This window comes from Esox lucius, chromosome 9 (genome assembly GCF_011004845.1).
Source record: "Esox lucius isolate fEsoLuc1 chromosome 9, fEsoLuc1.pri, whole genome shotgun sequence".
NCBI classification, from domain to species: Eukaryota; Metazoa; Chordata; class Actinopteri; order Esociformes; family Esocidae; genus Esox; species Esox lucius.
Window position 1 is genome coordinate 13,672,743 of NC_047577.1, and position 26,199 is coordinate 13,698,941.

The 26,199-nt window shown below is 41.3% G+C and overlaps 1 protein-coding gene across 1 annotated transcript; it reads right to left on the reverse strand.

Annotated features, from left to right (window-relative positions):
• Nucleotides 1-2,997: 2,997 nt before the first annotated feature.
• LOC105012251 lies at nt 2,998-23,399 on the reverse strand. Its single transcript, XM_029122536.2, has 19 exons — nt 23,116-23,399; nt 21,973-22,129; nt 20,083-21,783; nt 18,344-18,691; nt 18,058-18,225; nt 17,782-17,952; nt 17,116-17,289; nt 15,502-15,675; nt 15,180-15,353; nt 12,862-12,869; nt 11,590-11,686; nt 9,617-11,317; nt 9,088-9,435; nt 8,802-8,969; nt 8,526-8,696; nt 6,915-7,082; nt 6,482-6,655; nt 6,138-6,311; nt 2,998-5,145 (listed from the first exon to the last, which is right to left on the reverse strand). Exons 2-19 carry the CDS (start codon nt 22,011-22,013, stop codon nt 5,133-5,135), a joined length of 5,973 nt encoding a protein of 1,990 aa, XP_028978369.2. The 5' UTR covers nt 22,014-22,129; nt 23,116-23,399; the 3' UTR covers nt 2,998-5,132.
• Between the last annotated feature and the right edge of the window lie 2,800 nt (nt 23,400-26,199).

Below are 26,199 nucleotides of genomic sequence, written 5' to 3' on the forward strand. Positions count from 1 at the left end.
ACCAAAAACCAGGGATGCCAAATCTCCCACCTCCCCAGGTTACCTCTACCTCCCCGGGCCTCACCTCCAATTTTGGAGACATCCTGTGAGGACGGAGGGGTTTGTCTGTCGGGCGTGAAAGGAGCTGGATGGCATCCAGGGCTTCCAGTAGGGTGGTCCCAGACGCGTGCCATTTTTACAGCTGATCTTTGACCCTTTGAACCACGTCATCTACGTGGAACATCCCGGTTACACGTTTTAACCAACAGAAGGTTATTGGTAGCTGTTGATAAACAGCTAACCTGCCTATTGAAGAACCACATAACGTCCCACAAAGGCTGACTGGCCATTTACACAGAAGATTCATGTGATGACAAGTCGTCCCGCTGTACCTATGATATTTATTTGTAACATGTCAGTCAGTATGGCTACTTTCCTCAAAACAATGACAAAATAAACACTATTATTAGATCAATACTCACATTTTCCTAAACCGGAAAAGGGTGGCTTGCCCACCTCAGGTGGGTGGAGAATGCCTGCCTCAAGTGGAGGAGTTTAAGTATCTAGGGGTCTTGTTCACGAGTGAGGGAAGGATGGAACGGGAGATTGACAGACGGATCGGTGCAGCTTCTGCAGTAATGCGGTCGATGTATCGGTCTGTCGTGGTGAAGAAAGAGCTGAGCCGCAAGGCGAAGATCTCGATTTACCGGTCAATCTACGTTCCTACTCTCACCTATGGTCATGAGCTTTGGGTCATGACCGAAAGGACAAGATCCCGGATACAGGCGGCCGAAATGAGCTTTCTCCGCAGGGTGGCTGGGCGATCCCTTAGAGATAGGGTGAGAAGCTCCGTCACCCGGAAGGAGCTCAGAGTAGAGCCGCTGCTCCTCCACATCGAGAGGGGTCAGCTGAGGTGGCTTGGGCATCTTTTTCGGATGCCTCCAGAATGCCTTCCTGGGAAGGTGTTCCAGTCCCGTCCCACCGGGAGGAGACCCCGGGGAAGACCTAGGATACGCTGGAGGGACTATGTCTCCCGGCTGGCCTGGGAATGCCTCTGTGTCCCCCCGGAAGAGCTAGAGGAAGTGTCTGGGGAGAGGGAAGTCTGGGCATCTCTGCTTAGACTGCTGCCCCCGTGACCTGGCCCCGGATAAGCGGAAGATGATGATGATACTCACATTTGGGCTAGCCTCCAGCATATTGTCCCCATTCCAGCAAGAGATGGGGACAAACGCTACTATCTGTCCATTTTTGGAGACGCCCACCTCAAACTTGCCCACACCAGGTGCAATGATGAGCATGGTGCAGTTTGTCTGTGTTGAAAAGAAAACGAGTGAAACAATCATAGCATAACCTTCACTTACAGCTTTTTCCTTAATTCAAAGACTGTTACATAAATAGTGCATACAGCAAATATTTTTCTTTCCTTTCCAAATAAAGGAAAGAAATATATTTGCTGTATGCACTATTTCGGCCGCCTGTATCCGGGATCTTATCCTTTCGGTCATGACCCAAAGCTCATGACCATAGGTGAGAGTAGGAACGTAGATTGACCGGTAAATCGAGATCTTCGCCTTGCGGCTCAGCTCTTTTTTCACCACGACAGACCGATACATCGACCGCATTACTGCAGAAGCTGCACCGATCCGTCTGTCAATCTCCCGTTCCATCCTTCCCTCACTCGTGAACAAGACCCCTAGATACTTAAACTCCTCCACTTGAGGCAGGCACTCTCCACCCACCTGAGGTGGGCAAGCCACCCTTTTCCGGTTTAGGAAAATGTGAGTATTGATCTAATAAGTGTTTATTTTGTCATTGTTTTGAGGAAAGTAGCCATACTGACTGACGTTACAAATAAATATCATAGGTACAGCGGGACGACTTGTCATCACATGAATCTTCTGTGTAAATGGCCAGTCAGCCTTTGTGGGACGTTATGTGGTTCCAAGGTTCTGAACGCCTGCTCTGTTCAAGACACTGGTTTTAGGGTGAAAACAGTACTCAGACAGTTTAATATTTAAAGAGAGGCAGTCATAGAAACTAGTGTTTATACATCAAAAGGGTGACGTCCCAAACGGCGCCCGGTTCACCATTTAGTGTACTAAGCTCTGGTCTTAAGTACTGGACCACAGGAGGCCATTTGGGAACACACCCAATTTCACCACAGTCAGAAATAGAATTAGTTTAATTGCCAAGTAAGTTTCACAGCAAACATTGAGCCCCAAGTTGACTGCACCGGGACACCAGATGGTCAATCTCACACCTGTAGGCGGACTCGTCTGCATCAGAAATAAGTCTGATGAGGGGGGTCTCATCTGCAAACTACAGGAGCTCGACAGAGCGGTGACTGGAGGTGCAGCGGTTGGTGTACAGGGAGAAGAGTAGGGGGGACATGACACAGCCTTGGGGGGAGCCGGTGCTGTTGGTCAGGGGGTTGGACAGGTGCATCCCCAACCTCACGTTCTGCTTCCTGTTGGACAGGAAGGCTGTGATCCACCTGCATGTGAATTCGGGCACTCCCAGTTGAAATAGCTTGTCCGGAAGCAAAGCAGGAATTTTGGTATTGAATGCAGAACTGAAGTCCACAAACAGGATTCTGGTGTAGGTTCCAGGGGAGTCCAGATGCTGGAAGATGAAGTGAAGAGCCATGTTGACCGCATCGTCCACAGCCCTGGTGGCTCTTTTGGCAAACTGCAGGGGATCTAGTAGAGGGTTGGTGATGGTCTTGAGGTGGGACAGTACAAGGCACTCAAATGACACAACCACAAAGTAGTCATTAAGTGCTGTGATCCTTGACTTCTTGGAGACCTGGATGGAGACATTCTCATTCATGAGGAGCAGTGTGTGTAAGCCATAGATATTAGAACCCTTTATATCTATGGTGTAGGCTAGGCTGGCTAAGTGGATTACTGTAGCTATGTTTTATTTTTTCACAGTAAGTACAACATGTATACATGTAGATATAGAACAAACGTGAAAATATAGTATTTCTTCTGGCAAGAAAAATAAGTTAAGACAAAGTTAGATAGCCATCTTTATTTTCAAGTTTAATCCAACAAACGTTACAGTAGCTTGCATGCTAGATAACACAGTAGCTCCTATGGGTGTGTGAAAAAGTGATAGTGAATTATTTGAAAGGAAGAACGCCGGCTAAAATGATTTGACCAATCCCTGTCTTAGACTTTGCCTTAGGGTCTGCAAGCAGTTAGCTAAGGAATGGATGTGCCACCACCAGTCAAGAATGGAGTGTAAGCAGCTAAGTTCTTGGTAACAATCTACATACAACCATTATTTTCCTTCAGTTTAGATGTTTTGAGTCATCTAGGACCCCCCGCTATTGACGTCAGATACGTCATAATGTAACAATTGAAAGGCAAAATCGCCTCGTGGAAAAATACGTACTTTGGGGCAGTGGGTTGAAATGAAGTCATAAGAATACAGGTAGGATACACAGTTGTAAACAAAAGTGTCGCTTTTATGAATATCTGTAATTTTTATAAAATTTAACTGGAAAAGTACATAAAAATTCAACAACATTATAGTGTACTTGATTTTGTGCACGTTTTTTCAAATGGAAAAGAAACATAGCATCAACCAGGATTTTGATTTCAGAGCAAATTACCTGGAAAGATGCATCGAGCAGATCTAAAACATAAAACTAAAGTTGTAGCACTAACCCCATACATCTCAGTAGTATTACACATTATTAACCATTATGGCCAATGAGGTAGCTGTAGTAGGTCCATTTAAAAAAAATACATAGCACACAACAGGATACAAAGTTTGTTCCGGTCCACACACATCCCTTGACATGGCTGGTAAACATGAAGATTGCACTTACCAAATAAATTAAATTCAAAAACGGAATAAACAACTCCAGAAATGTGATAATACGGCTACATCCATTCCAGGTGAAATGTAAAAGAAATTGGATTTGTAATTTAATGCAAACTGCTTACCTTTCAATCACTTATGTTGACATTGCCAGTAGGCCTTTCACTCATATTTACCACATTGCTGTAAAGAAAAGGCTAGTCCCTTGGGTCTGCCAAGCAGAATATCAGGGATCATTTCAACTTTTGAATACTGACTGTGGAACACATTTGGAAAGGCTAATGTCATGATATCTAAACCAACGAGACTAAGCCTGTGTGAGCATGTGCTCAGCGCCTCTCGGTATCAAGAGGTGCTGAAGAACAACAATATACACCGTTTGGATTTCTATGTGAGTGTGAAGGACAACAGGTGTGTCCTGTTACTCTCTTATCTGTACTCCGGCTCCCCCTGCTACTCACATGGTCTGTATAATGAACGAATGGTGTTTTTATCTCATGTGGAGGGTAGATTAACGACCCTCCACATAACAACCTTTGTCTCTCCTAAAGGAGTAGGAGTCCACTATCTCTTGGGAGAGTGGGAATCTCAGTAAGGTTGCACTACACCGTGTAACTCAGATTTTTCAGAAAATAGAGACACTCGCATTGATTTATTTGAATCCGAACTATCCACGACAGTCGTGCCTAATGGCCTTGCTTTGCCTTGGGCAAAAGAAGAAGAAGTCTGGCTAAAGCGCTCCCGGTCGGATTGCGAACTAGCACCTACCACAGGCAGGCTGGGCACCTGCAAGCTACTTGTAGTGTTGAGCCAGATTAGTGTTTGTATCCTCTAAATGCTTTGGTCTCAGAGAACTTCTACCGAGCTTCCACTACTTCAACTGTCCCAAGCCTCTTGACGTTCAGCATCATCTCAGCGCTACACACCAAACCACCACCTTCAAACCGGCCACTCCTATTCAAACAGCAGCACTATAAAACTCCCCAAATACTTTTGTATTGATTCCTAACATGTTGTCTACCTCCAGCAGCACGTGTTTACCAAACACAATTCTGGTTATGTGTAAATTAACTTAGTAAATAGGCATTTCTGATACAACAAGATCATCCTCATTAACAACAATACATTGTAAGGGTATAACGTCATGAATATAAAAAAAAATTTAAGCAACTGGATCAGTCCATTTGGACCAAAGCAGATAAAGTAGTTCATGTCCAGATAAAAAGTGTGAAGAGAATCAGGACCCAATCGTGTGCGGTATTCACTCCAGCGAGTGTTCCTTATGATTTTGAAATAGATCAGTCCAAGAATGACCACCACTTTCAATCATTTATCCTGTAGAAGAGGGGGAAACAAACATTAACACAGTCTGTAGAGCATGTTTGCACAGCACCAACAAAAGCCTTGGAATTATGACTACTTAGACAAAAAAACAGTTAAAACAAATAAGGGGAAAGACTATTAACCTACAATAGGCATCTACGGTGCATTTCCAAACACCCTTAATGAAAATGCTGCTTTGGATTTCATACGCTCCAAAATCAACACAAATCGTGTCAGACCTTTTTCACCTTTAGTAAGACATTGTTACAAACAATATTTAGGTTAAAAGCAAATGGATAGTACCTCAGAAAAATAACATTATAAAAAAAGGAAATTCCTTGGTTACGTAAGTGAACATCCATTAAAATTGGGGTTGTAACTGTTCTCAGATTTAACCAATCCCATTTCAACTCATCTACAAAGGTAATTCGCCATCACCTGACAAAAACCGATGTAATTCTGATGGGACCAGCTGTTCCTACATAATTTATTTGAATATTTACAGGTTCTTATAGTAAGAAAATACAGATTACGAGAGGGATCAAAATAATTTCAAAGGCATGACATGTATCATGGAAAACTTAGGAATCATTACCCTTTTTTTTCCCATTCTTGTTTCTCATTAATAAAAAGAGGTAAGATGGGACCACTGGGGCAAAGATCAGGACATCCTTCAAGAAGGAACTGGGCACCCCCTGCATATTACGACCATTGCCATATTACAACAAAGTCCGAGCTGTGGCTTAGTGTGGCAAGACGAAACCTTCTTCACATTTAAAGAACATCAAGTCAAGAATCGGGAAAATTAATAGCTCCTAATATTAACACAATTTGATGTATTCTGCAGCTCCTCCAGCTTAGGTAAAAAAAAATAAAAAATGCATCTTTCAACACAACACTACTTCGAATAACACAACCACATCAGCCAAGGAATACCTTGAAAAAGGAAAACCAATTTCCAAAATACTAAAGGAAATCTGGGGAAGGATGGCCCATGTACTTACTCCAAAGTCTGTAGTTTGTAGCGTGGGTCGTCCCTGATGGCAGAAAGAATTCTCAGTCCTTCTTCTCCTGTGTCATTACCCATCAGGCCCAGTTGTGTGATGCTGGAGTGGCTGGACTTCAGGGCTAAGGCCAGGGAGGAGCAGCCCACTGCAGTAATCTCACAACACCCCAAACTAGAGAGGGAGGGAGAACAGGGACAGAGAAAATATTTCACATCACTTTGTTCAGCTAGGCTCCATAAATGCCTTTTTATATGCTTATAACATTGTGTAAAGTGCCTGCAATGCAATATAAAGTCAAACACCACATGCTTCAGACATAACTGTCCAGTGATGTTACTCACAACAGTCTCTCCAGTTTACAGGTCTTTGAGGTCAGTGCTGTGCAGAGGGTCTTCACACCTCCGTCGCCCAGTTTGTTTCCAGAGAGGTCCAGCTCTATCAGGTTGGTGAGATCGTTGCAGAGAGAATGGGCCATCTCCGGACAGCATTGGTCCGTCAGCTTACAGTCAGTCATCCTGCGAGTGTATGGGGGGGGGGGGGGGGGTGGAACTTAAAGTTGAATATGTACACGCCATTACAGTACAAGATCAAAGACTGTACGATGGTTTCAGACATTCAAAGCAGTTTAATCTCAGGAGTATACTTTCTCTTTAAACACACACACACACACACCCCATCATCATCTCTCGAAAAAACTACTGATGTGTAATGTACCTCATAACAAAACAAGGGTGAACGTTTTATAAACCTGTGCAGCCGGACCGTTTTACTCACCGGAGAATCTCCAGTGAAAAGGGGATCGTTCTGAGGAACGTCAGAAACGTGATCACATCAGCGTCGTCCAGGCGGTTCCTGCTGATGTCCAGCTCTTTGAGGAAGCTGGGGTTAATACCAATGGCCAGCCATCGACAGCCGCCATAAATGATGCAACAGCTGGAGAGGCTGGGCCAATGGGAGAAAAACATGGTCACTTTTTTGACAGCACCCACCATTTATTTGAAATGCTAAAACACTGAACAGATAAAGACGCTCAACGTTGATCCATTTTGAGCCAATCACTCCATTAGACACTCATGTATTCCGTCACTGGGAAAGATGTAGTAGATGAGATTAATAATAACAACAAGAAACCAGGCAACCCAAGTTCAGTCGGCCCGCAATAGAAAGTATTGCCCTCTTGAGATTCGAACCCGGGTCGACCATGTGAAGGCTGTCTTGCTAACCACTACACCACAGAGCTGTATGTTTGTCAGCCTCATGTCTATCCTGAACAAATCCTCTTGAGCATGGAGTTAAACTGACTAATGTTTCTTATTAAGTTTACCTCCACCATAAAGAGTGTCTATGAACTGTTAGCTTTTGCCACTGGCCGTTTGAACAGCTTATTAGCCAGTAATAGGCTTACTAGCATCTAACTTCCTAGGAATAATCATAAGAATTGAGAAACTGCTAGCGAGACTGAAGATGAACTTTTCCATCCCAGAAACAGTCGCAATATAACTGTATACAGTTTCAGTTAAGGCTTACTATAACTACTAACTACGTAACTACACAATGTTGTAGCCAGCAAACGTGTTTGTCTATCCTGACCCAAAACGCATGCACGGTTGCAGACTTCAAAAATCCATCAGAAACAGTCGCAATATAACCGTAAACTGTTTTATTTCAGGCTTACTATAATGTAGATACTGATGGTTTTAGCCTGCAAAGTTTTCGTCTATAGGGAATAATTCATAATACGTACTTTGCTTTGCTTGTGAGGAGATACGAACTCGGGCCCTTTAGTTCACAGGTCAGCTTCTCTAACCACGACGCTATTTAACAAGGGTCAGTCAGCCAGTCAGTCCCTCATTCACTAAGAGACATTCGCCCTTCTTGGTCGTCTCCGCTTACACAGTCCGGCAAAAACAGAACATTTAAACAAGTTCACTTGTTTAAATGTCTATATGTGACATTTAAGCATATGCTGCAGCTTAGAATACATTTAAAACACTGAAGCCTGTGTTGAAAAACGAATGCAGTGCAAAGGAATTCTGGCTTTAACAGAGATATTTGCTGTATGGAATTATATGGTCAATACTATATATGATACCCAAAAGCAGAGAATAATAGATTATACATGACCAATTTAAGGTGATATTCAACAGTGTATGGTCAAAATGCCCTCTTGGTGGCTTTGATAAGAAGTGAACATTTCAATGTAATTTAAATTTCAACATTGTAGCAGCTGAAGTTGTAGACCCATTCTATGATTGAAATGACAACCAGCTGTCAGTAACTTCGATCCTGTCATTATCGGTAGAAGACCCAATTAATCCAAATGCAAATGTATGGAAGGTTGTGTGTTTAAATCAAAAGTGATGCAGAACATGCGTTGACCCTTACTTCAGCTTCTCCAGTTGACAGTTAGGAAGTCCAAAGGCATTCCCGAGCATCCTGACCCCTTCGTCCTTCAGGTTGTTATTGCTCAGATTGAGATCCCTCAGACTGGTAACATTCACCAGATTCTTAGCAATGTGCTGGCAGCACTTCTCAGTTAACTGACAACAGTACAACCTTGTGGTGGAAAGAATATGATGGTGCATTAACTGTAGTGAATATTCAACTTCTAATTAACATTTGTAAGCACAAACTGAATACTCTAACCATATTTGTACTCACTCCAGTTTGTTTATCTGGGTAAACTTCAGTCCACCCATGAGCACATCGAGTCCCACGTCTCCCAGGTTGTTCATGCTAACGTCCAGCTCTCTCAGGGGTTGAGGGTTGTCCAACAGGAATCGTGCTAGAGCCTGACACAACTCTAGACCCAGTTTGCAGTTAGAGAGCCTTAAAGATAATAAAAGGAGACAGATCACATTAAGCCACAGTACAAATACAATTCAACAATATTACAAGTATGATCAGAACCCAACAGGTTCAATGGCCAGTGACAAAATATACTCACTTCAGGATACGCAGTTTGCATTTAACAAGCTTTAGACCATCCACAAGATGAAACACCCCTGCTTCTCCTGGTTCGTTGCCGCTTAGATCCAGCTCTCGCAGGTGTGAGGGGTTGGATTGGAGAGCTTTACCCAGAGCAGCAAAGCCTTTCTGTTTCACCCGGCAGCCGGACAGATTCAGCCTCTCCAGTCGGCAGTGTGGTTTAGCCAGGCCCGCTGCCAGCAGCTCCACCCCAGAGTCCTTCAGGGTGTTAAAGCTCAGATCCAGAGCTTTCAGATGGGACACCTTTGAAGTGAGTACAGAGGCCAGACCTTCACAGCATTTATCAGTCAGGTTGTGGTATTGCAGCCTGGTGAAAAGTAGGGTAAGTTTTCAAAAGACACCATAAGAGTAGACCACAGAAAGAGTATAAATATACTAGAGTCTAACAAACCTGAATTAGTTTACTCTGATAACGATCATCTTGTGTGTTGCAGATTTTTCATTAACATAATAGCAGGTATTATCAAATGACCAAGTAGGACACTTACGTGGTTGTCTTAGAGGCTTTGACCAATGGCAGAGTCCTCAGAAGTTCCTCATCACCCCTCTTTTGTAATTCTAACCCAATCATGTTAATTGACCCGGCATCTGCGGCTAGAAGAGTTGTCAGGTCTGACCAATGTGCACGTGGGTATTTTGCATCCGGGGGTATTCCAGTTGTGAGAAAGACCATGCCATCATTGGTTAAAGAGTAGTCATTCAGTTCCTTTAGACAATTCAGCAGGTTAAGTGTCCTTGGCGAAGCGGGGTTCTCCATCACCTTCTTCTTGATGTACTCTACCGTTTCCGGGAGAGCAGTCGACGGGGTAAAGCCGGCCTCTGAAAACATTCGGTTAAAGCTCTGTGCAATGCCAAGAAGGAAGAGAAGGAATAGGTCCATATGTCCCGTCTTGCTCCGCATCGACATATCCACCGCGCCCCTCAGGTGGGAGGAATCTCGGAAAAACCAGAGAGCTCTCTCGATTTGGTTTTTCCGATCTACACTATTAATTTCGTTTTGGCGGCCATTGGATTGAAGAAACCACATTGCAGCAAAGAACTCCTGAATTGTGGTATGACCAAAGTAGTAGATCTTCTTTTGGTGTAATCCAATATCCTCCCTGAATATGGGTATTTTCACTTTTGCGTACAGGGCTGCCACATTGACGTCAAAGTTGCACTCTCGTAGGTCTTCCTCATAGAAAACTGTGTTGCCTTTCATCAGTTGCTTTAAGGCTAGTTCTCCCAATTCATCAACCATCTTCACATTGTGTCTCCCCATTTTTAACAGGACGAGGAGGTCATTGAAAAACGGAGTCAGAGCATATGGTTCACATATTTTGTCCTCTATATACTGTTTCTCATGTATTGAGGCGGCTATTGAACAGATAAAAGGGATCTGGCATAAGTTGTAGATCCCCTTTGAGGACTTCAAGAAAGTGATAACTGCGTTAGCCTGTTTCTTGTCGCTAATTGCAGTCTTGAAGAACTCCTCTTTCTGAGAATCGGTGAAACCTATGATTTCTGTCACTTCGTTGATGTACTGAGGAGGGATGCGACTGACAGCCGCTGGTCTGGAGGTAATCCATATGTGTGCAGAGGGAAGGATATTACCGCTAACAAGGTTTGTCAGTAGTGTCGGCACAGAGAAGACGTCTGTGACATTACTCATTTTTGGGCTGTTCTTGAAGTCCAGGGAACGTCGGAATTCATCCAGGCCATCCAAAACAAAACCAACTCTGCAGTTTTCCAAGTCCGATATTCCAGGTTCTTTCAATTCTGGGAAAAAGGTGTAAAGAAGTTCAATCAGATTTAGTCTCTCTTTTAGCAAATTCAGCTCCCGGAAAGGAAGAGGAAATATGAGTTGAACTTCCTGGTTTCCTTTTCCCTCTGCCCAGTCAAGAATGAACCTCCGCACATTGCAAGATTTGCCTATACCAGAGGCGCCCTTTGTCAGGGCTGTTCTAAAAAGCTCATCAGCTTCAGTGTGCTGGGATGAGCATAAAGCTTCATGTCTTTTCCTGTAGCCTGGCTCAATGAGAATATACTCATGTTGGTTCACCTCATTAATTTCATCAGATTCATACAGCAAATCACAATCTATATAAAATGGATGCTCCGTTTCCCCTCCTGGCGGATTTTGATACCGTTTCTTCAGAATGGATTTCAGTTTACTGCGGAGTTTCCCCACACGGCAGACAGTGACTTTCCTGTTGAATTGGCAGAAGTATGTTATTTTCTGTAGGGACATTGTGTGCAATTTCAAATAATAATGCTTATGTGAACAACTTCTGTGGCATCATTATGCCTCAGCTTCAGCACTGGGTCTTTTTGGACTGGCCCTGGATGTTTTGAATCAACTGAAATAACATAGGCTACTTAGAAAATAACAATTTGGCCTGATGCAAGTCTGGTGACATCAAATCTCTGAACATGCCCCAGGACAGGTTTCCATGGACACGCAAAAATGTGATTACCTTACCTTTGATCAGTCAAAAAAAAGTTTCTCCCACCGCGAAACATATTCCACGAATTATTACAACCAATGTGTGTCCTTGAATCTTCTCTGGAGACACAAGCTGTTTAAGGCAGTAAGGTAGGCAACCAGGTCCCTCCCACTACTAGCCAAACATAGACCTGTAAAAACACATTATTTTTAAACAAATATTATCACAGGTGCTCTGCCTCTGATTGAACAAGTCAGCCGAGATTGTCAGAAGGGGTTTTCATTGGCATTCTGGTTACCAATGTATTTGTGTTCATGCAGCGCCAAGGCATATCCATAGATTATATCCACTGGATGTTTCATCAGTAGTTACAACTAAACAAGGGGTTCGCCAAACCCTGGCTATAGGAGCTACAGCCATGGATGTTTTCTGGTAAACCAGGAGTGTTTTGACAGCTGACGTTAAGCAACAAGGCAGTTAGAGAGCGAAATTATTCGAGCCGACAATTGCCTCATTGTCAACGCACGCGCTTGCGCAGAGTTGTATGAGATCAGTGGGGCATCCCTAATGGTAGTCGGCAAAGATCTAATGCCACTAGTCTAAACAAAGTAGCATATAAGTGTATGTGCTGACTAGCTGTCTACAAGGGCGTCAGTTACATTACTACAATTTAAATGTATTGTAAAGTTTAATCAGAGGCGCCTCATTGGGACCCTTTAAGAACTTCAGCGAAGTAGCCTCGACAAACTGTATCCGGGTTTGGGTTTCCACCATGGGATTTGTAAAATTGCATTAATGTATTCATTTACAATACATCTACATGCAAAACCAAGATGTTTAGGAAAATGTAATTGCTCTAACGCACACGTTTAAAATATTTTTACCTTAGAGATGTAACAGCTTTGCAGTCGGTGTAAGTAGGAAAACCACTGAATCCTCGTCATCGTCCTTTAGCGTCCACTTACTGTCTGGGTATACCTCGGTATATGGCTAGTCCTGCATCATGGTTTACGCTACAGTAGCTCTCTGGTAACTAAGTGGCTGTCTTCACAACTCACCTTGCAGTAAAACAATTCTATGCACTAATTTTATACGCACTTAATGTCATATTTTTAATACAAAATGTCCTTGATTAAGTCACGTTTGTAAAAACGTTAAATCGAACAGCGTTCACATAACAGTAACCTTCTTTGAATGTTTATTATCTGGCAAACAGCTTTAAAGGTTCATTACCGCCGCCTACTGTGTTGGAGTGTACGCAGATAGTAGTTTTTTCCAGCAAAAAACATCAATTTTGGATGACTAACCCACGGCACTGTAAATGTGTCATAAACAAATGAGACGTTATTTCAGAAATTTTCGGCTTTGTAACCATTCATTACAACTTCTGGAAGCTGAAATAATTTATTTGTAATGATTACCATTTAATAAAGTACTCCCCACTATCTGTGTTACAACCTTAACGTGTTGTTACCATCTTTGAGCAATAAAGATTGCCATGCCCAGCCAAGGGCCAGGGTTTTCTTTAAAAAATGTTTTTATTGAACACAAATAAAAGGACACTATAGAAGGACTTATTAAAAACAAAAAATGTCTATTTGTTTTAAGAATATGAGGCAAAGGTTACACAGACAAATAATCAACATACTTTATATTTGCTCATAGTTGAGTGTACTTTAATGTATTGATCAGGGCTTGACATTTAGCACTCGCCCACCCGCCAAATGCGGGTGAAATTCGGCTGTGGCGCGTAACGCAGTCACACTTACTAGCCACTCTTGCGGGTGAAATTTTATTTATCTATACACAGGGGTTTTCCAGCATTCCAAACTCAAATGCGCGAGCCTTCCCAAAATCTTGCACCGCCTCTGTGCATTGCCACGGTAAAAACATTTTGCGCTCATAAAAAAAAATACAAGCGAATCACTGCAACTAATGTGACGGTAGGGGGAAACCTATTCCATATTTGCATGTAGCCAGGTGAGGGTTTTTCAAAACAAATTTGGATTTTGTAATGGGCTTGGGTGGGTCGATTTTCTCTGGAATCAGCGGGAGAATTGCAGTTTACTGACAATGAAATATGTCAACCTTGCATACAGGACCACACAGGTCCTGACATCGCGGAGGGAAGTCGGGAAAAAAAGTGGATCCTTGTTTTGTTTTTTTTGGCATAACATTTTTTTAAAAATTCAGTTCACTTCTAGTAACCTAGAATTACAGATTTATTTAATGAGAGATCGCAAGACAAACGAAGATGACTGGTGAAAAGACCATCAGATTAGGGTATGTACTATCACCAAAAAAAACATTAGGCTATATATGCAATATACAGTGTAAAAAAATATACAATTAACATATTTAATAAATATATGAATCTGAAGACAATGGATTAGCGACAGCAGCAGAGCCTAGATCAGCTGAAGGAAGTCGAGAGGGAGAAAAACCATGTGACCTCAAGGCAAGGATGGAGAAAAAATAACGTGACAAAAGGCTGTAATATATGCAGCTGTTTCGTTTTTGATGCATAACGAAATAGACAATAATATTGACTTCGATTAATTATTAAGCTGATGAGTGATTTCATTTTTCTTTTTAATAACATGTTGACAGGCCTATGGTAAGAATAAATATATTGCTTGTATACTTTGGTTGCTATTAGGGAGGACATTTTAGTGTGCATTAGCTGCTCAAATGGACAACAGGACAGATTTAACATTAAAATAGTTGTCTTTTTCAAGTGTAGCCACATATTATTTAAATTATTTCACAGAGGGGCATCCGGTATACAAACACACCCACTTTTTATTTTTATTTTAGTCTTCTCAAAAGATAAGAAATAATAAACTCACTGCAATGTGACACCACGAGCAACGTCCCTACAACTCCCATGAGCACTGACTGCATACAATGTTTGATTCTGGTCCATTTGTGTTAGGCTTATTGCCTTGCGCGCCATTGACCGACAGCGTGAAGAAGATAGATGTGGCATATCATTGTCAAATTTAATCAAATGAAACGTAATTTCCCAACAACAAAGTGGTGGCTAGAGAAAGTGGTGAGTGGCTAGTAACTTCGGAAAACCACCAGCCACTGGCTGGTGAGCAAAAAAGTTAATGTCAAGTGCTGGTATTGATGCTTGAGATATCACTTCTCAACAGAGACAGGTATACAGTCACAGCAGGATGTCTTGAAGGCACTTTAATTGTGGATGGAAGAAAATTCGGTTGTCTACAGACCCCATCTGTCTTTGAAATGGGCCCCTCTTCTCTACAGCATTACATTTGACCAAGGTTCATTGGACTCACTTCACTCCAGTGCTCTTCTTTTGGTATCTTCAATGCAGAGAACAGAATTGTTCTTCTTGAGGATCAAGCAGAGTTGCCAAGTATTAGAACCACTTTGTGAATCCAAGCCTCTCAATCAATCATTTATTCTGGAAAAAAGAGGAAAGTTACCTCCATTGAAATACAAATGTATGGCACACATACATTAACCACAGTCCTACAAATGACTAAAGGAATTTGCATACCAGACAATCTATATAATAAATAAATGAAAGGCTAACATAATAAATCAATGAAAGTCGAACAGTTCAGAGCGTCAATGACAGCAGTATAGTACTTACTCTAGAGTCTGTAGTTTGTAGCGTGGGTCGTCCCTGATGGCAGAGAGAATTCTCAGTCCTTTTTCTCCTGTGTCGTTTCCCATCAGGCCCAGTTGCGTGATGCTGGAGTGGCCGGACTTCAGGGCTAAGGCCAGGGAGGAGCAGCCCACTGCAGTAATCTCACAACACCCCAAACTAGAGAGGGAGGGAGAACGTCACTTTTTTCAGCTAGGCTTCATAAATGCCTTTTTATATGCTTATAACAGCGTGTAAAGAGCCTGCAATGCAATATTAAGTCAAACACCACATGCTTCAGACATAACTGTCCAGAGATGTTACTCACAACAGTCTCTCCAGTTTACAGGTCTTTGAGGTCAGTGCTGTGCAGAGGGTCTTCACACCTCCATCTCCCAGTTTGTTTCCACAGAGGTCCAGCTCCTTCAGGTGGATCAGGCTGCATGTGAAAGCGTCAGCCATCTCCGTACAGCATTGCTCTGTTAGCCTACAGTCACTGAGCCTGTGTGCGGCATGAACATACACACATTACATTTAAAAAACATCCAAAATAGGACCGCTCGATACATCGTTTCAGCATCGACATTGCGATGTATGCACCCGCAATAGTCACATGGCAGAACGTGCGATTTAGTAAGGTAAACATACATCAGTCTACAATATATATTTATTTCAAATGGAAAACCAGCATTATATCTGTCTGGTATTAGGTCATTTACTCTGATTTATGGGTTATTGGATACACAATTTATTATTATTATTTTAAACAAGGTTCGTTGCTGCACTTAGTTGACATGCAGGCTCTGCTTGCGCATGACAAAATGATGAGCGAGGAACAGGCAAAAAATACAGAAATGGAGAATTTGGTTGCAAAAAGAAATGCATCGTCAATAACATGGAAATATTTCAGCTACAGACAGGATGATGTTGACCAAAAACAGGTACGAGAGTGCCTTGCAATCTTTGCCACAACATGACCAATTTGTTCGATCATTTAAGGCGGCACCACAAATCTTTGTATGATGAGGGTTTTAAAAACATGATCCGGTCGCTTGACAGCGGTATGTAATGCCATCACGCAACTTTTCTCAAGTTGCCATCCCAGAGCTTTACAAGAAATGCAAGGCACAAGTTGAAAAATAACTGTCACAAGTGGAATATTATACAGCAACAACAGACTTGTGGTCCAGCCGGACAACGGAGCCCTACATAAGTCTGACCGTACACTTTATTAATGAGGACTTCCTCCTGAAAAGTCCAAACTGCATTTCCCCAGAGGATCATACAAGTGAGAACAGGGATGAACAAAGCTTTAGCTGATTGGGGCCTAGATGAGAGTCATCTAGTCTGTTTAACAACAGACAATGCCGCCAACATGATGAAGGCTGCACCTGAATAAGTGGACCAGATTGCAGTCCTTTGGCCACAGACTGCATCTTGCAGTTGGTAAGTTATGCCCGATTGTGCATTCTATTTTCCTACTGTTGCTCTTGCTACACTATTACTGTTACATATTATTACCTAGCTACCTGTTCTGAAATATAACAATTTTCATGAGTTTCATACATTTTAATTGTAGAGGACGGGGCTGGGGAAGAATGAAGGATACAGACTGTCAGGTTGATAGCCAAAGCTGTTTCTGAAGATATCCGGTATTTTTTCATATCGCAATATATATCGCAGAAAAACAATGCATCGCAATGTCAGTTATTTCCAATATCGTGCAACCCTAATCCAAAACAATCAAATCTAATTTCAGTGTACAGTAATACCTTAAATACAAAGACAAGCTATCCTCTCTTCCTGAAATCATCCACTGATGTGCCGGCATGCAATTTAAATCGCAAAATTTGTACATTAACACAATGAGGGTCCGTTATTGTCTAGTCAATGGTGAAGAGTTAAAACTTAGACAACTGTAAAGTCTTATCGATGTACTCACCGAAGAGTCTCCAGGGGAAAGTCAGCAGTTTGCAGGAAAAGGAAAAATGCGCTCAAATCGGAGTCGCTAAGGTGGTTTCTGCTGATGTCCAGCTCTTTGAGGCAAGTGGAGTTGAAAACGAAACCTTGGGCCAGCCAATAACAGCCTTCATCCATGAAGCCACAGCTCGCCAGGCTGAAAACACAGGACAGGGAAAATGGATCAGTTCTGTCATACAGTTTTTCATTATACACAGTATTAAATGTCGGTCTCAACATCAACAGTGAAGAGGCGACTCCGGGATGCTGGCTTTCTAGGCAGAGCTCTTCCTCTGTCCAGTGTCTGTGTTCTTTTGCCCATCTTCATCTTTTCTTCTTGTTGGCCTGTCTGAGATATTGCTTTTTCTTTGCAATTCTGTCTAGAAGACCAGCATCCCAGAGTCGCCTCATCACTGCTAACGTTGAGACTGGTGTTTTGCGAGTACTATTTAATGAAGCTGCCAGTTGAGGACCTGTGAGGCGTCTCTTTCTCAAACTAGACACTCTAATATATTTGTCCTCTTGCACAGTTGTGCACCGGGGCCTCCTACTCCACTTTCTAAGCTGGTTAGAGCCAGTTTGCGCTGCTCTGTGGGAGGGAAATATGAAATCTTTTTTTAAAAATGAACTAAAATGGGTTGACCCTTACTTTAGTTTCTGCAGTTGACAGTTAGGAAGTGCGAAGACTTGGCAGAGCTTCCTGACCCCTTCGTCCTTCAGGTTGTTATTGCTCAGATTGAGATCCCTCAAACTGGTAACATTCACCAGATTCTTAGCAATGTGCTGGCAGCATTTCTCAGTTAACTGACAACAGTACAACCTTGTGGTGGAAAGAATATGATGGTGCATTAACTGTAGTGAATATTCAACTTCTAATTAACATTTGTAAGCACAAACTGAATACTCTAACCTTATTTGTACTCACTCCAGTTTGTTTATCTGGGTAAACTTCAGTCCACCCATGAGCACATCGAGTCCCACGTCTCCCAGGTTGTTCATGCTAACGTCCAGCTCTCTCAGGGGTTGAGGGTTGTCCAACAGGAATCGTGCTAGAGCCTGACACAACTCTAGACCCAGTTTGCAGTTAGAGAGCCTTAAAGATAATAAAAGGAGACAGATCACATTAAGCCACAGTACAAATACAATTCAACAATATTACAAGTATGATCAGAACCCAACAGGTTCAATGGCCAGTGACAAAATATACTCACTTCAGGATACGCAGTTTGCATTTAACAAGCTTTAGACCATCCACAAGATGAAACACCCCTGCTTCTCCTGGTTCGTTGCCGCTTAGATCCAGCTCTCGCAGGTGTGAGGGGTTGGATTGGAGAGCTTTACCCAGAGCAGCAAAGCCTTTCTGTTTCACCCGGCAGCCGGACAGATTCAGCCTCTCCAGTCGGCAGTGTGGTTTAGCCAGGCCCGCTGCCAGCAGCTCCACCCCAGAGTCCTTCAGGGTGTTAAAGCTCAGATCCAGAGCTTTCAGATGGGACACCTTTGATGTGAGTACAGAGGCCAGACCTTCACAGCATTTATCAGTCAGGTTGTGGTATTGCAGCCTGGTGAAAAGTAGGGTAAGTTTTCAAAAGAACATCATTAGTTTAATAAAGATTAGGAAACACTTCAACGACTAAATTGGTGTAGTGATTATAAAATGGGCACAGAACACTGGGACATCACTGTGATTGGTCATGTAACTTGTATATCAATACAAAACCCTCCCTAAGTATTGACATTTTTAAGGTTGTGAACGACTATTGTAGCTGGATACTGGGCATTACTCTTGTGCTCCATTAGCACGTTGTTTACAAATCCGAATTAATCATTTTGAAGGCTACTCGAATATTAGAAAACCCTTAATACAGAATACTTATAATAGATATGTTAGACATTCATTTAAAAGGCTAACTGAATATTAGAAAACCCTTTTGCAATTATGTTAGCACTGCTGAAAACTGTTGTGCTGATTGAAGAAGCATCAGAGTTTGTGGGTTTGATTACAGGCTCAAAATATATTACAGGCTAAGAAACAAAGAACTTTTGTCTTTCTATTCTTGTTCTAACAAAAGTCATCAGGCTATTCTTGTACTAAGAAATGAATACTATTCCATGTGAGAAATGGCCAAGAACCTGAAGATCTCGTAGAACGCTGTGTACTAGTCCCTTCACAGAACGCATTACAAACACAAAGGCAATTCAAACCCTACAAAAGCATGAACAACAGAAATAAGATATACAAAAAAGCAACATAAAGTGAAAGGTATAAATCAAGTGAGTGATACATTATTTTCAGTTGCTATATGTACACATCTGCCTCGGAAACTCATTGCTGCTATCCCTGCATTTCATTTGCACATGCACATTCAAATTGCCTTCACTGCACATTTAGAACTGACATGTGTACTTGCATTTGCCTTCATTGCACATCTATACATCCCACTTGTTACATGCATTATACTTAATACTTAATTTAAGCATTTTCAGCCCTCTCCTATTTGCACTTCTGGTTAGATGCTAACTGCATTTCATTGTACTGTACTGTACTGTTCAATGACAATGAAGTTGAGTCAAATTAACACTTTAGTACATTTGAACAGTATGTGCTATATCCCTTGTCAGCTTATTTTATATTACCTCTTATTATTATTATTACTACTATTACTGTGATTTTTGTTACTGAGGCTGTTATAATTGTTGTTTATGTTGATAATTATGTTCTTATTACGAATCAAGCATTATCTTATTTTTTTATGCTGGTTTACACAGTCTCCAACCAAATGCGAGTTTGATTGTAAGGATATGGCAAAGAAAATATTGACATTTTAAGATTTTAAAATTCAATCGCACACACTTTTCATGAATGAGGGCCATTTACTTTATTGTCCCAGTTCTTATGGAGGGAACTGTATATAACAGCTGGTATTGTTAAATGAACAAACGATATACTTACATTACTGTCTGGCAAGCTTTGACAACTGGCAGCATCCTTAGAAGTTCATCATCTCCTCTCTTATGTACTTCCAACCCAGGCATGTCAAATGTCCCATTCTCTGCCACCAAAACAGCTGCGAGGTCTGACCAATGAGCACATGGGTATTTTGCATCTGGGGATATTCCAGTTTTGAGAAATCTCCCACCATCATTCTCTAAGGAGTAGTCATTCAGTTCCCTCAGGCAATTCAGCAGGTTAAGTGTCCTTGGCGAAGCGGGGTTCTCCATCACCTTCTTCTTGATGTACTCTACCGTTTCCGGGAGAGCCGTCGACAGGATAAAGCCGGCCTCTGAAAAAATCTGGTTAAAGTTTTGTGCAATGCCAAGAAGGAAGCGGAGGAATAGGTCCATATGTCCCGTCTGGCTCTGCAAAGACATATCCACCGCGCACTTTAAGTGAGTGGCATCTCGGAAAAACCAGAGAGCTCTCTCGATTTGGTTTTTCCGATCTACACTATTAACTTCATTTTGGCGGCCATTGGATTGAAGAAACCACATTGCAGCAAAGAACTCCTGAATTGTGGTATGACCAAAGTAGTAGATCTTCTTTTGGTGTAATCCAATATCCTCCCTGAATATGGGTATTTTCACTTTTGCATACAAGGCTGCCACTTTGACGTCAAAGTTGCACTCTCGTAGGTCTTCCTCATAGAAAACTGTGTTGCCTTTCATCAGTTGCTTTAAGGCTAGTTCCCCCAATTCATCAACCATCTTCACATTGTGTCTCCCCATTTGTAACAGGACGAGGAGGTCATTGAATAATGGAGTCAGAGCGTATAGTTCACATATTTTGACAGGCATATACTGTTCCTTAAGTATTGATGCAGCAATTGAACAGATAAAAGGGATCTGGCATAAGCTGTAGAGGCTTTTTGAGTCCTTCAAGAAAGAAATAACTATGTTGGCCTGGTTCCTGTTGGTAATCGCTCTCCTAAAGAACTCCTCTTTCTGTGGGTCAGTGAAGCCTTCAATTTCTGCCAATTCATGGATGTACTGACAAGGGATGCGACTGACTGCCGCTGGTCTGGAGGTAATCCATATTTGAGAAGTGGGAAGAATATTTCCGATAATAAGGTTTGTCAGTAGTGTCGGCACCGAGAAGGCCTCCATGACGTCAGTCATTTTTGGGCTGTTCTTGAAGTCCAGGGAACATCGGAATTCATCCAGGCCATCAAACACAAACCCAACTCTGTAGCTTTCCAAGTCGTGTATTCCAGGTTCTTTCAATTCTGGGAAAAACTCATAAAGAAGTTCAATCAGATTCAGTCTATCTTTCAACAAATTCAGCTCCCGGAAAGGAAGAGGAAATATGAGTTGAACTTCCTGGTTTCCTTTTCCCTCTGCCCAGTTAAGAAGGATCATCCGCACCTGGCTAGTTTTGCCAATACCAGCGACACCCTTTGTCAGAGCTGTCCTGAAAGGCACATCATCCTCAGAGTTTGGGAATGAGCATAAACTTTTGGGTCTTTTCTTGTAGGCTGGCTCAATGAGAATATACTCATGTTGGTTCACCGCGCTAGTTTCAACAGGTTGATAGAACAGATCACAATGACTATAAAACGGATGCTCCGTTTCCCCTCCTGGCGGACTTTGATACCGTTTCATCAGAATGGATTTCAGCTTACTGCTGAGTTTTTCCACATGGGAAACAGAGACATTCCTGTTGAATTGTCAAAAAAAGTATGTTACTCCCTACAGGCCAAATGTCTATGTTCAATTTGAAATACTAATGCTTCTATGAACTTGCAACCAGGTGTGTAACCAGTGACACATTTTCCATGGACTCAGTTGTAGAACGGATCGATCTGATCCGTTCTACAACCTACCGCGGCAAATGTGATTACCTTACCCTTGTCCAGGCCAAAAGACTGTTCTTCCAGGGCGAAACATTTTCCCGCTATTGTCCAAACCAACGTCTGTGTCCCTTGAATTTCCTCCAGAGGTAGAAGCTGTTGAAGGGAGTAAGGTAGGCAGCCAGGCTCCACAGGTGACGTCCCACTACCAACCTAATAAATGTGAAAAACACACAGGTATTGTTGAATTGTCATTACCAATAACATTATCAGTGATGCCACCACCTCTGGGCGCGTTTTCGGTTTTTCATTGCCACCAGTCTGCCTTCACACTAGCTGGCATTAACAGATGGCAGATTTTACCATACATTTCAGCGAACTCGCCTAAACTATGATGGTACAGCTGAAATAATATTTTGATATGCACTTTGCAAGTTCCTCTACGCAATGTACTTCGGGTCATTTGATTTTATATGTGACATTGGTTGCATTCCAACATTTTATAAGTTGAAGCTGAGAAGACTGCGACCACGCAACGCCGGATTTTTTTTGCATTTTATTATAAAACCAGCTGCAGCGTATGTACTCTAAATGCTGCCAGCTATATATCTAATTAACATTGCACTTAAATGTTTATTCAGACCAAAGAAAAAGACAGGCTCACTGACAAGGTTGCAGAGGGAGATACTATTTCATATAATTTTTGTATGAAATAGTATAGCGTTTTCTGCTCACCAGTGTTACAACATCGGTGTGCACCGATTTAACCATTTGCCAATTTGGGGCCCTCATAAGAAAGAGTTCGATTTACCGAATAACGGTCTCAGAGTTCAACTTCGTGTTTTATCTACCTTAGCTTAACAGACCCTGTATACAACCAGTTATGCATTTCTATAAAACACACACATGACAATGAACTATGCCTATAAGAGCAGAAAAGCACGATTGAACCTAAAAATATATAATCTCTTGTTGCAAATAAAAATAATACAAATCTTAACAACATGGACCACAAAGGATTGCCATTTCCCATTTAGTTAACCCCACCCTGAAAATACAATGCTCATGCAATGTCCCATCGTTCGCTTGCAGTTGAAGCAGTGTGACTAAATGCAAAATACAACACGGCTTGGAAGAATATGTATCAGTCAGAATGCATAAAACAAGCTTTATAATTAAGGATTTTTTATTATTATTACCTCAAAGAAAGTGTTTTACCGCTTTTTAATTTGTTTCCTTCGAAAAAGGTTATGATCTTCAATTTAAAACATGAAAGTATGGTATTTGTCCGGCATAACGGCTATAGAAAGGTAACCTCGTTAACGTACAAGAGACTATCGTCACAAACTATCGTTTCACTTTTGTTTGCTGTTAATTAACAATCAAAAGGCTATTCCTTATTTGTTTACTTAAGAAAATAAAGTTTATTTCTACTAATTAAATTCACGTTTGAGAAAACGCTAGAACGAGCAATGTTGATGCTTTCCGGGTAAAATAAAGTAAAATAATATAATAATGTACCGTACCCGGAACAGCTTGGTGCGGAGTTTTCTTCATGTTATTGGCAGTTCGCAACTCAGATGTGTAAAACACCGCCACCTATTGTATGCTATTTTAGCAGATGTTCTGACTGAAAACGTAGTAAGTATTTGCTATTGGACCACATTAGCACACATCTTGCTGGTAGTCTTTGTCTCGCAACGATGTACTGTATAGCTAAATACTAGCTAACGTTTAGTGGCGGAATGTTCTATTGCCTGACAGGTCAATTAATCGAATCGCTAGGACTCGACAAAAACGTTTCTCGTCTACAAAGGCATATGCAAAATCTTTATGGTCTCTACTTGGCATCCGGTGGTTTGAATGTGATCCTTCCTTCGAAGTTGTTTAAAAAAACAAGTTTGTATTTATAATGTAATATATATTAACGATTGTTATTTGGTCAACAGTATACCAATTAAAGGTTTGGACACGCTACTTATACAAAAGGTATTCTTTTATTTTCACTATTACCCACATTGCAATAGTGAAGACATCAAAAGTACGAAATACTTTTTTGTGCTGATCAGTGGCAATCTGATTTTATCTTGTAACAAAATAAAATGGTCCAGGGCAGTGAATACTTTTGCTAGCCACTGTAATGGAACATGGAAAAATAAACAGAAAATACGTACTCTGCTTTGAGCTGTCGTTTTCTCACCTAAAAAAGACTAAACATCCCCAAATGTGATGCCATGGAAGAAAGTTAAAGGATGATAACTGGCACATTCTTAAAATAAATAAATTAAAACAGAACCAGACTAAATGACTGCCAAAGCACACAGTTTAGTAGGAAAGGGCCCATCAATGCCACATTATCACTCAGAAAATTACAGTCAAGGGAAAACAGATTAAACTGTGTTTAATCATTCTACATATGTCATTACATATCTAATCATTAGTAGGAGGGGGACCTGCTACATGGCTGGCGCCCTGTTCTCTACCTTGATATCTCAATCTCACAAACAACTGAGGTCAATGGACAGTCTGTACCACTGAAGGCCAGTCACATACACAGTACATTAACTTGTATGATTATAACAGGCCTAACGATCATTATTAGTCCATAACAAAAACCATAACAAAATCATTCACTGATAAATAAGTATTCAAAATACATACATTTTCAAGATCAATAATCCATTTTACACTATTTTACACTAAGTAAGAAATACTTTTCTGGGCACAGAAATGACACCACATTGTAGAAATGACCCAGCTGACCGGGACAACCACATAACTTAGTAAGTAGATTTAGAAAATCCTGCTTGTACATTTATAGATAAAGCCCACCCACTGCAGTCTACTATGCACTTCTGAAACACCTGTTTTGCACAAGTAGGCATCTTCCTCAGGCTTTCATTCCTGGCTGAAAATCTGATTTTCATGTTATTGAGTTTATTTTAGGCCTGCTACTTTGAGTGGGGTAAACCTGTATGCAAAAAACATACAATGAATCTTACACTATGTGAAGTGATCCACGAGCAGCCCAGCAGATATTTCAATGAGTGAGTTGCGTCTACTGTGTCCAGCTTGACATAAGCACTCTAGTCTATGTCAGCCAGGCTGTCTTCTGTCTTTCTGTAGTGGTGGAATTTATTAGATGATAAACTTCTATGAGAACTGTATTTCTGTTTCCAGATTCAAGTTTATTCCTATTCTGTTAGTTTACTATCCAAATCAGAAGCACAACAGAGACACTGAGCTCAAGCTACCTGTGAAATGACAGCCTAGCATTCCATTCTGTTTTGTCGGTTGTGTGCCAACTTCCTAAAAGATCTCAATCAGATATTGTTTGAAAACTAATAGGTGTTTGTACTTTTATATATTTATACCTGTGAGAGTAGGAAGTCTTATGGGCACTTCTTTTATTGGGGTTGTGATGCGGTTAAAACTCTGTGTCCGCTACTTTAGGTTCATTGGTGAGTTCTCCCAGAAATTTAATTAATCCAAATTGACTATAAACAATAAATAACCTATTCAGGAAACCAATATAATCTACTCAAGAGAATTTATTACAAGCTTGTAGGTGATAAAACAGTTGTTACACATAAAGTGTTCAGCAACGTATTGACATCAGTGTGCAAAAGTGTATGACAACCAAATACAGTTTAGGAATACTTTTGTAATGAAACATGAACCACCTTCAAGTTACCTCCCCCTGACTTCTGTACTGACTATGGGTGTGTCTAGTCTTGGTTTAGGGCCTATCTGAGCAGTCAAATTCAGCTCCTCCATACCTGCCTAACCTGATCACATGCCACCACTGAACTGTCAATTCTATACAGATGCTTCTGTAGCGTCTCCATACAGGTTCTTAGGTGACCCTATCTTGAGCCATGAGTAGATCACTCAGTCTTACAGTATGTTCTCAGGAAGTAAAGATTGAAATATAAACGTAGTTGACAAGAGTGGCTACTCAATACTCAAGTCTTGTGATTCTCAGGTCAGTCAATCCAAGTCCAACTATTCTGACTGATGAATCATCAACATGTATCCTCTCACAGAATATTCTTATGACAGAGCTGTTATATAGCTGGTTTGTTCATGTCTAGATAAGTGTATTCTAAGACACAGAATTAATCAATTTCACTGATAGAATATGAATCACAAATGTTAGATTACATTTAATATGAAAAATAACGAAAACAGTAATGTAACATTTACTAAATCTTCTACATTTGGAAGACAATTCAGTTGTCTCAAATGCCAGCCATAATCCAAAATGGGCCCCCACTCCTTTA

Excerpts from the sequence above, each read along its gene's own strand:
- LOC105012251 (XM_029122536.2), bottom strand. The coding sequence starts at position 22,013 with ATGTTTCGCCCTGGAAGAACAGTCTTTTGGCCTGGACAAGG. Across the intron at positions 18,692-20,082 it reads AAAGCTTGCCAGACAGTAAT|GCTGCAATACCACAACCTGA; the intron begins GTAAGTATATCG and ends ACTTTTCACCAG. Across the intron at positions 9,436-9,616 it reads AAAGCCTCTAAGACAACCAC|GCTGCAATACCACAACCTGA; the intron begins GTAAGTGTCCTA and ends ACTTTTCACCAG.